Source organism: Citrus sinensis, chromosome 3 (assembly GCF_022201045.2).
Source record: "Citrus sinensis cultivar Valencia sweet orange chromosome 3, DVS_A1.0, whole genome shotgun sequence".
Lineage (NCBI taxonomy): Eukaryota > Viridiplantae > Streptophyta > Magnoliopsida > Sapindales > Rutaceae > Citrus > Citrus sinensis.
Window position 1 is genome coordinate 940,952 of NC_068558.1, and position 11,325 is coordinate 952,276.

The 11,325-nt window shown below is 32.6% G+C and overlaps 1 protein-coding gene across 2 annotated transcripts; it reads left to right on the plus strand.

Annotated features, from left to right (window-relative positions):
* Nucleotides 1-2,567: 2,567 nt before the first annotated feature.
* LOC102611077 (mitochondrial inner membrane protein OXA1) lies at nt 2,568-7,222 on the plus strand. 2 transcript variants are annotated; one of them, XM_006476325.3, is made up of 10 exons: nt 2,568-2,705; nt 2,897-3,403; nt 3,605-3,695; nt 3,962-4,009; nt 4,483-4,541; nt 5,293-5,368; nt 5,481-5,612; nt 5,767-5,874; nt 6,402-6,456; nt 6,619-7,222. In XM_006476325.3, the coding sequence occupies exons 2-10, from the start codon at nt 2,931-2,933 to the stop codon at nt 6,885-6,887; spliced, it is 1,311 nt and encodes a 436-aa protein (XP_006476388.2). In that variant the 5' UTR covers nt 2,568-2,705; nt 2,897-2,930; the 3' UTR covers nt 6,888-7,222. The 2 variants fall into 2 exon arrangements, with proteins under 2 accessions (XP_006476388.2, XP_024954976.2); XM_025099208.2 differs by having other exon boundaries at nt 2,580-2,705; nt 2,825-3,403.
* Nucleotides 7,223-11,325: the final 4,103 nt, after the last annotated feature.

Genomic DNA, 11,325 nt, shown 5'->3' on the forward strand with positions numbered 1-11,325 from the left:
TGTCTGTATAGCTGCCTGCCGTTACTTCTCTCAACTACGATTGTTCTAAGTAATTAACTCTAGTCTCACGCTTCTCACGCATGCATGCATAATGATTATTAAAAAAACCAACAAGAACATAAATTAACTGGCATGCAGCTGTTCTAACTTAATTAAGATTTTCGGGTTGAGACTTGTGAATGCAACTGCGCAAAATATTTATTGGAAGAATTTTATAGCCCTAGTAATCATACCCAACTCGAATATGGATTAATTAGGACCCAATGTAATCTCCGAATACCAGATGATTTAATAATAAATAAAAAAACCAAAGGTATATTTATGCATTAACTTAATTAATTTTTGTATATGTATGCAGGACTTAAATGAAAGACCAAGGAGTTGAGCAACCGAATAAATGCGAGCCAGCTTTGCATTGCGGTCCCTATTTTATGTTCAGTAAAAGAGACAATAACAGTGTACAAATAAAAGTTTTTGTTGGGTATAAGATCGTTATTATGAGTGGCACTTTCTGTTTGGCTATAAACTCTTGTTATCACTCTTTCTTCAATTACAAAATTGAGCAAATTCCGATCCGAACCATTCAAGAGATGTTTAAGTTAATTTATTTGTAAAAGCTTATAGTTTACAAACGACTTACAGTTAGTATTTTCTTCTTCTTAAGTACGCTCAGGACGAAGTGAATACAAATGAGACATGCCGTGCGTGTCAATGGAATTTTTTTTTTTTTTTTTTTTTTTAAAGGAACAAAGATGCTTAAAGATACTATGACTATATATCCACGTGTATCATTAAAAAAGACTTTAGATTCTAGCTCTTAACTACTTACCTAATGAATAAATAGAACCAGTTCGTATTTGTTGTTATCATCTTCGCTATGCACCAGGTAAAATCCCCTGATACTCCCTACGGGCAGAAGTGAGAAGTGAGAAAGAGGTAAGTTGCATCACCCGCACCAAGATTTTAATTTCTGTGAACTATCTTTATTGTGTGGAACACGAGCTTATTTATAGAGATGGATTGTACTCCTATAACAAGTTGTGGTAGGTACCATATTTGAAAAAAAGAAAAAAAAAAATCTGACTTGCTTCCAAAACAACTGCTTATTTCCTAAATAATCTCCCTAAAAATAAAAGACCTAAATCCTAATTTTAGGAAAATAACAAAATTAAGAAGTCTGTTATATATAGACTTCAATTGAAAAATTATATTACAATTCAATAATGATACAAATTTTAAATTGTTCAAATAAGATCATCTATATGAACACAGATACAAAGATCAGAATCAATAATCATATCTATCTACCTATATATATATATATATATATATATATATATATATCTAAAGTACACCAAAATGTCTCCACAACTTATTAGTGTTTTGCTCAGGATTATTTCCATTATTCTCCTACTGACTCATGGGGCCCGGGCGAGTCCATCAGCTGTACCAGCTTGTAACTCAGTAGTAAACGAGTTGAACCCTTGCGTCCCATACTTGGTGAAAAATGAAGCAAAGCCATCGGATTCTTGCTGCGCAGGAGTCAAGTCCCCGATGCCATACCAGAATAACATGGCCGCTCGGCAGTCGATCTGCGAGTGCCTTGAGGCTGTGGCTCCAATGTATCCTCGCATTGATAATTCTCTTATTTCAGGGCTTGATTAATTGAAAGGAACGAACAAAGAGTTCACCGATGGAATAAATAAATTAAATAATGCTAGCTGTTCGTGCGAGCGAGCGAAACCTGCTGGTTTATGTACTGGCTAGTTAGTTTCTTGACTAAAAATAAAATAAAATCAAATAAAAGTACATGTATTCTTTAACATATATTCACACTCTAGCTAGCTTCAATTCTTAACTATTTTAAATTTTTAATTAATTACCTAAATGAAATAAATAAAACGAGTTCGTCCGCAGCCACCAAGTTATACATTCACCAAAGATTTTTGGGCTGCCATGAGACAACTAAGAATAATGCTATTTGCACATAAAAAGTATATATAAGATAAGTACACTTATACATACAAATAAAATTAAATACGGTGAATACATTGTACGTGGACATAAAAGTGTTATTTATAAATTGGGAACGAGACATCGCTTGAATTGAATTTGATTATTATGTTTCATAAATCGTAACTTCTGTTGCAAAAGTTTGAGTTACAATTTCCAAATCATTCAAAAGACAATGTTATCACTACATATTATTACCCATTAATAATCACAAAAATATCTTACAACCAAAATCAACTGCTAAATTTTTGAGTCATGCGCCCATATTATTTTCTCAAAATAGACCAACACGGGTGAGGTGTGTATATAATAAGCACAGAACTGATAACTCGCGAGTGGCGAGAATAAATTATGTGTTAAATAAAAAGTTATTATTTTCGAATGATATTTATTATTATTGCACCTCATCGTGGGAGGTGTCTTCGCAAAAAAGTACTAGGGTGCAGTTAGTACTAACCCCGCATTTCAACTTTCAAACACCCAAGTCCGTCCACTAAGACTCTTTAAGTGCACTCCCAATGAACTGGTTAAGCCCATTACTTGGTCCAATGGCAAATGACGGAATTACCCTCATCTGGTACGAACCTAAAACCCTGCAGCTCTCTCTAATCTCTGGACTCGAGCCTCTTCGTCTTCGGTCAGCACCAGATACTTCCCAGTACTACTTCACCTCAGCAACTTCTACTGACACGGTAAGCCCTTTGCATGATTCTCTCCGTTTATTAATTTTTTAATTAAAAAAATTAATTTATTAGTCTTGATCTGTATTTTATGTAGTATCATAATTTATTTAGCTTTCTTTCGTTTGCAGTATCTAACGTAATTTTGAATTTCAAAACCCCATCATTTATTAAAGACTGCCGCTAATTTTCTTATTTTACAGTTTCCGTTACCTGAGCCCGTAGATTCTCGTAACAATGGCTTATCGGCGAAGCCTGACTACGAGAGCAACCCTTATTGCTCGAGCTTATAATCCATCATTTAACTACATTATCTACGACCACGATCATAAACAAAAATCTCCTGATGAAACTTTGTCTCGAACTAATATCCATAGCTTCATCCAATCGAGGTCGTTTGGAAGCAGTTTAAATAATTCGTATGGGTTGGGTAATTTCTTCCACAGTCAAAGGGTTTCACAGTTCTCTCTCGTTCCGAGTGTGGGTTCTGCTTTTTGTCGGTATATGTCAACTACGGTTGGAGAAGGAGCAGATAAGATAGAATTGATCAGCGATGTGGCTGATGTTTTCACGGAGACGACAGTGCAAGCTATTGCTAACCAAGCTCCAGCTGTGAATGAGGTTGCCATTGCTGCTGCTGATTCTTTCTTGCCTGTTGCAGCTCTACAGCATTTTATTGATGCAATGCATAATTTTACCGGCTTTAATTGGTAAGCAGCTATTTGCATTTCTTTACCTGAAAACTGTCAAAAAGGGATGCCCCCATTTTTTCTAGAATGTAATATGCGTGAATGACTTAATAATTTCGTATCTTAGTCAGATATTTGTGGTAGTAGTTGTACGTTTGTCACAAGTTTCTGTACGTAAGCATTTTATTTCGTCCCCCTGATGTAGATTATTATTTTTTTCAGGTGGGCTTCCATAATTGTGACAACTCTTTTGATTCGGACAGCAACTGTTCCACTTTTGATCAATCAACTCAAATCAACTTCAAAATTGACCGTATGTACCTTATTTGTACCTGCAAACCTTTTTTGTTTCCTCTTTCTTATCTCTCCCCTGGTCTGCCCCTCTCTTTCTATTGTTATGCTATATAATTTGGAACTCAATGCTACTTGAACCAGAGGTAATCACAGTTGAGTTTGCAGTAGTTGTTTTTGAAACAGAATACAGTGATTCTTTTACTCTCACCCCAATTCCTTCTACTTTGTCGTTATTTGCACATATATAGAGGGTGTAATCCTCGGTTGTTCACTTGTTTTCTACAGTTAATGAGACCGCGCTTGGAGGAAATCAAGCAAGATATGCAAGATAAGGTGTGACGGTCATTTCTTCTCTTCTTATACTATCACAGTATCACTTGCTAAGATCATATACATAATGTTGGGGCATATTCTTTGGACCCTTTTCAGCTGTTTTCTGTAGTTAATGAGACCCTATATATATATAGAGAGAGAGAGAGAGACACACACACACACACACACAATTTGTGAATACTATGGTTTGGGATCTTGGCTCTATATTTAACAGACTTATTTGGTTTAGTGATACAAATTCCTTGAATTATTTACCATTGAAAAACCTATAAACCTGCTGGTACAAGCTTGAAGTATCTGGGTGAAACGTGATGCCAGTGCAGTAGAACCAGGACTAAATCTCTTGCTGTTGCAGAAAGTTTTTGTGACAGGCTTGCTTTGACATAGAATTACTTATGTGGAAATGGTAGGGTTTGGTTTTCTGCAAATGTTTTTCTTCTGACATAGTCTGCACTTTCTTTTTTCCTGCTCAGGCTATGGACCCAATGGCTGTGGCTGACGGTCAAAAACAGATGCAGAATCTTTTTAAGGAGTAAGTAACCTTTCCATGCTCTGCAAGGGGTAAACAGTGATGATTAATGAATTTGTTGGGTATCTTTCATAGCCTAATTACTCACTGCTACCAACAAAGTCAGTCGTATAAAGTTTCAGTAATGACGTACTATAAAATAGAACATATTTATTACTGAACATTTTGACTGCTAGGCATATATCGTGGATGCAAGTTTGTATCATATTCTTGTGGATATGGGCACGGCTTTATTCTTTCATTTACTTGTAAAGCAGATTAAGTATAATCATGCACCGAGACTTTGTTCAAGAGGATTATAGATGAGGCAATTGCCCACTGTCATCTTAATTCTTTCAATATTTATCAAAAGGATGCTATCGTTGATTAATGTTAGCAATTGATATTATTGAAGAGTATTACCCTCATCAGATGTAATACATAAGGTTATATGTATCTGTGAGTCGTCTAATGATTATGAGCTCTAGTTTGCAACACCTTAATTATACTACAAGATTCAACCTATATGCAAGCCATTTGATGATTTCTTATTTCTGCACCAGTTCCTCTATGTCCTTCGAGAAATTTTTATTTCTTATATAATTTGGATCAGATATGGTGTGCAAGCCATTTGATTATGGGAGAAAACTATGGTGCAATGGTGGCACAGTACCACCGTTGCACCGTAGCCGGACCCTTGATTATGTCTGTATTTCTTTGTCAGTTATTAAAATGTTTTTTGAGACATTTTCATTTTTTATATAATTTGGAACAGATATGGTGTGCACCCGTTAACTCCATTGAAAGGACTTTTTATTCAAGGACCAGTGTTTATCAGTTTCTTCCTTGCGGTAAGATTTTCTTTTCCAATACAATCTGTTGAATGTTTCAGGAGTTGATTATTTGATTGAGATTTTGTTGTTTACATTTTATATTTATCTATGGCGCCTTCTCCCACAACAGATTTCGAACATGGCAGAGAAAGTCCCCTCATTCAAAAATGGTGGAGCGTTCTGGTTCACAGATCTCTCAACTCCGGATAGTTTTTACATCTTACCAATTTTGACTGGCCTGAGTTTCTTGATAACAGTAGAGGTAAGGCACTCTTTTGACGTGTGAGATTGAACTGAACTAGCATACAATTATCCTCTAATACTCTTGATTTAGCCTTCTGTGTATAATTTTCTCGTTAATCTTGCTTCGTTCATTTTTTTTATGCATTTAATTCACTTACATTAACCTTTCATAGTGCAACATGCAAGAAGGTTTGGAAGGAAATCCTGCTGCTGTAACCATGAAAAATATTTCAAGGGGCTTTGCTGTTCTCTCTATTCCATTGACAATGACTTTTCCTAAGGTAATCCTGCTATTTCTTTGCTAGAGCATAATCATTTTTATGGCATCTGTTATTGAGGTGACATTGTGAAAAACTGTCAGTGGTTAATATTAAATTGCCGATGGGCCCTGAAATTATGTATTCATTTTTAGTTTGTTTTAGATTGCAGCAGTTCTGGGCCAATCTCCATGATAATATGGCGTCTTCTTTTCTTATTGAGTAGGAAAGATATCTTTGCTTTTCTGATTCAGGGCATTAAGATTCTCTATCGTCTATGGGGAATCAAGTCTTTCTAGAATAACTTAGTGCTTCACTATTGTGCCCTATGGTCATCGAAAATGAGGGTGTTTAATCATTCTCCTAAATATGATTGAAACTTTAAAGATATAAGTTAGTGATCTTAAATTTCCATCATACATTTGATTTTTTTGCGTACTTGTTTCCTTAAAAAGAGTAGATTAATTAAGGTTTATCCCTATTTTCTTATTTTGATGATTGCTCTGGTGCTATTGGAATTGCTGATGCTGTGCTTGTGTACCTCTTTTCAGGCTATATTTTGTTATTGGATTACATCAAACTTTTTCTCGCTTGTGTATGGGCTAGGTGAGTTTGTTCACTCTTAAAGCTTATAGGAGACTGAAAGTGGTTTTTGCTACTTAAACAAAAAGCGTTACTTGCATAATGTACTTTTTGTAACTTGACTTTTGACTTTGCCGAAATCCTTGTTTCTAACCTTAACTAATCGATTCTCTGTTAAATTCCCAGTGCTTAAAGTTCCTGGAGTAAAGAAGATGCTGGGTGTTCCTGAAATACCTGTGGTTCAACAAACGACTGATCCGAAGCCTTCCTTCTCTCTGTTCTCTGCAATCAAACAAGCGAGTGAAGCAAAAGCTGCAAGGCAGGCATCTGCTTCCGTAACTGCCGAACAACCAAAAAGTACAGAACAAAAAATATCTTCATCTGCCGTCCTCAGTCAGAGAATACGAAGTCTAGAGAAACAAGTAAAGGGAAGAAAGAAGAACAAGAAGAGGTGAAGAAGCTTTTCAAATTCAGAACTGAAACCTTCCCAATTACGTAGGATGAGGTTATACTTGTTGTCAAACTTAAGGTAATTTTTTTGTCAGATAGATTATTCGTATATTATTTAATTGGATTAGTGCTATGGATAGGGAGAAAATAGCGCTAAAGCTTTGCCGTTAGCCCGCTAATAATTTGTGTAATGGAATTAATTGAGAATTTTCCTGACAATGATTTGGGGTGTCGGCATAGGTAACAGATATGTTATCTGCATAGAGTACCGGGTTGCAAAATGATATGTATTTGTCAGAATAGTTCAGTACTGAAGTGCACTGCAATTTTTCATGTTCAATATTGGAAAGTAGAATGCCTGGTAGACGGATATGCATGGTTGTTTAAATCATCTTAAACAAATACAATAGTGCAGTGCCTGTGCCTGTTGTATTAAAATGTGTTCGGAATATGACTTTATTTTCTTCAATAATGTGTAGTGACAACTGAACAATTCAAAGATAATCCTGAAAGTAACTTGAAAATGACGATTGTCTAATCGTGGGGCCGCACAAAAGTTAAATTAATAGGATAATCACAGTCTAAATTCTCATCCTTACATTTATTGAAAGGAAATTTACTGATAACTCATATTGGTTCGGACGGTGGCTGCTCGCCTGCTCCTCCTACCGACCTACCACCCAATTTGAAAATTGGGCACCCATGCTGTCAGTTTCCTAAAGCATGAATGTTGCCAACAATTATTTAACAATAGAAAAGATTAAAACAACTTTAATTATGTAAGAACTGCGATTCGACATTTCGACTCCTCTTCGAAGGACTCCAGCGTCCTGCCGTCCTCTCCCAAATAAGATTTGGATAGATGTGAATATCTCTCTCACTAATTTGTGGGAGGAATAGGTGTCCTTCTAATATTTGTTATCATAGAATAGATGCACATAGTCCAATAGACATCCGATGTAATTATTAGCTGAAATATGATTGTATAATACGTGCTAGTAATTAAGAAGAATAATTTGAAAAAAAATCATGAAGGCAATCAAATAGATATAAGGTTTGTTTGAGGTTGAGATTGAGTAATTGTATAATTTAAGATACAATATTAAAATGTTTGATAAACACTAACTGTTGTACCTTAGAAGATGTATTAATATGATTTTTCATTTGTATAATAAAAATATATATTATATTTTTAATAATTTTATTAAATTATTATTTAAATTTTATATTTACTACATACTATTAATATTTGTTTCATAGTTACAATTTTATTTTTCCACCGTAGTTATATCTTAAAACCTACAACACTCCAATTCCAAACAGAAACATAATACAGACGACTTCAATGATCAACAAATGTTTTCATTCAAAGCAAGTCTGGCTTTGAATGTTCTTAGATGACGGTTTCATTGCCCAAATGGTCAGTCGGAGAATTTATTTACTTTTCCTCAGAATTTAATATCAAAAGAATTCAAAATGAACAGCGTGTAACTAATAACTAATAAAATTCCATTCTTGTGTCTGCATCGAGTTTGTAAACTCAATGCATTGAGTAACCTTGGTGATAGGGCGTTGAATCAATGCTTTCTTAGCGTTTCCCTTTCCTATTTGACATTAATATTTGAACCATTCATCAAGTTGTGCGTCTCTCTCTCTCTCTCTCTATATGTATATATATATATATATATGTGTGTGTGTGTGTGTGTGTGTGGTGTGTGTATATGTATGTATGTATTTGTGTGTGTGTGATGTTAAGAAAATTGACATTTGTATTCTTAAAATTTTGAAAAATGACTATATAGACTCTTAAATTTTTAATAAGAGACATCCAAACTCTTTTTTAACCACAATACCCTTTGGTTCTATTACTTTAAAAAATTTGACTTCAATGTTTTATATTTATAATAAATAGAAATAAAATATTAAAATAAATGTAACATTATAAATGTTTTAAAATAATTTCAACCATTTAAAAAATATTTTAATGCTTTACAATCTTAAATTATATTAAACTAAATTTTAAATAAAAAGAAACATATAATATTAAAAAAATATATAAAAAATTAAATTATTTTTGATATTATATAAAATAATTTTAATATTATTACCACATGAGATAATATTTTGTTTATTGTAAAATCTATTTAACCCAAGAGATTTATTTAAAGAACTGTATAATAAATACAAATATATTATTAAAATAAATATAATAATTTACATTTTAAAATTTACTTTGTATATTAAACAATATTCTAATAGTCTACTAGACAAATTAAACTATTTAAATTACATTTGTATTCATTAAAAAAAATTTAAAGTCAATTTTATTAGTTACCGGTATTATGATATCTTAACTTCAAAATTTAGAGGTCTCCATGATCATTTCTCTAATTTTTGAGAGTGTAGTTGTCTTTTTACCTAAAAATTAAGAAGATATTTTAAAAGAAGGTAAAGAACAAAATGCGAAAATCGGCATAAAAATAGAACAAATGCAAATAAGAATGAACGTCAATTAAGATGATATGTTTTTTAGTTCTTTTGAACACAATCAAGATGATATGCTTGGATTTTGCTGAAGTAATATATTCTTTGTTAAAGAACAACATTTTTCATATGTATGTGTAAGAACATAGAAATTTTGAACGTGCATGAGGATGACATGCCATCACTTTTTATTAATTCATACTTGTATTATTATAATCCCAGTTTGGGGCATAATTACTTCTGTGTACATGTATGGGGCATGTGCCTCGGTTTTAGTATAAAGGTTAAAAAATTATATTGAAGACGGAAAATTATTAATATTTCTGACGATATCAGATTATTGAGTCGGAGCCACTGCCAAGTTCTATGGATCTGGTTTCAATTTTTCAGGGAATAAAAAAAGAATTATATATATGTCGAACGCTGCAATGAATCACATGACAATTTTTTCTTTTTTTAATTGAAAAGGTTATGCAGTTAGATTCGCAATCTCTCCAATAAAAAAATCTGTCTTATGATAATATAACACTAGATTTAATATCCAAATATATATGTTTATAATCATTTTTAAATGCAGAAGTTTTTATTTTTTATTTTTTTAATCTGAATACGCTGTTAGATTATCTAGTATTATAGTTTAATAATATTTTTATATTGATTATTTTAAATTAAACCATTTAACAACCTATTTATATAAAAAAAATGAGAGCGTTTGCATGTAATTTTATTGTCAGGTTAATTTAAACTTAGTCCTTCTATATGTGTCTCGATGGCTCTTAATTTTATTAATTATTAATCTTAATGTATTACCATGCCACCAACCTTTTTTTTTTCTTTTTTGAAGAGACCATGTCAACTACTTTATTAATAAATAATAGCCTCGTCCATGAATGATGCTTGCAACACGATTTATTATATAATGACACATGCATTTAGCGTGATAATATTAAAAATTTGGCCACGATTACTTTACTTACTCTAATATAAAATATAAATTATTTTCACACGTAAAATATAATAAATAATATATTATAATTTTAATTATGCACTTATAAAAATATTATTTTACTGTAGAGCAGTTCTAACATAATTGGACTCTAAAAATTTTTATGATATCAGGGGATTAATAAGGTATTATAGGAATACTAAAATGACAAGCAGTTGATTGAACGAACATATCTCTATCTCTGCATTATATTGTATTTTTTCACGCGCTAAGTCGAACTTTTTTTTCAAATTTACCCGAGACATCTAGAACAACTAGCTCGCAAAGCCGTAACCGGCTGTGGTGTGGCACAAGTGCAACAGTTGTACTTTTTCCCAATTTTTCTCTTTTATATATCTTGACAAATGTCAAATTTTATCAAACACCTTATACTCTCCATATTTTCCGGTGGTAGTGCAACAGTCGCACCTTACCTTAGATCTTTTATGTCTTAACAAATTTCAAATTTTATTCGACACCTTATACTCTCCTTATTTATAAAAATATTTCCAAGTATTATGATATTTTATACTCTATTATAAGATGCATCTTAGTATCTTATTACTCTTTTATACTCTTTATTTTATCCTAATTATTTGGCCTATTCAAGACGAACAAATCAAAATGCCACCCAAATAAGACAAAACAAGAACGAGTCCTCTTTGTATTTTTCAATTCAAATTTGATTGCAAAAAGTATTGTGGGGGCTAAATGTTCTTTATATCATTCTCCCTTGCGAAATGCAAGTGGAGTATGGACATCCTCTCCTGTGAGGGGTTATTTGTATTGAGCATGTACTTCATAGAATTCATTGTAATAATGTAAGTCCCAATCATGCTGATTGTAAATATCAGTGTAATACCTCTGCTACAATAAACAGTTGTTGTAAATATCTGTGTACATCAGTAATCTGATGATTAATCAGTCTCAAAAAAAAAAAATTCAAATTTGATTTAAAATCACACGTTATAAAC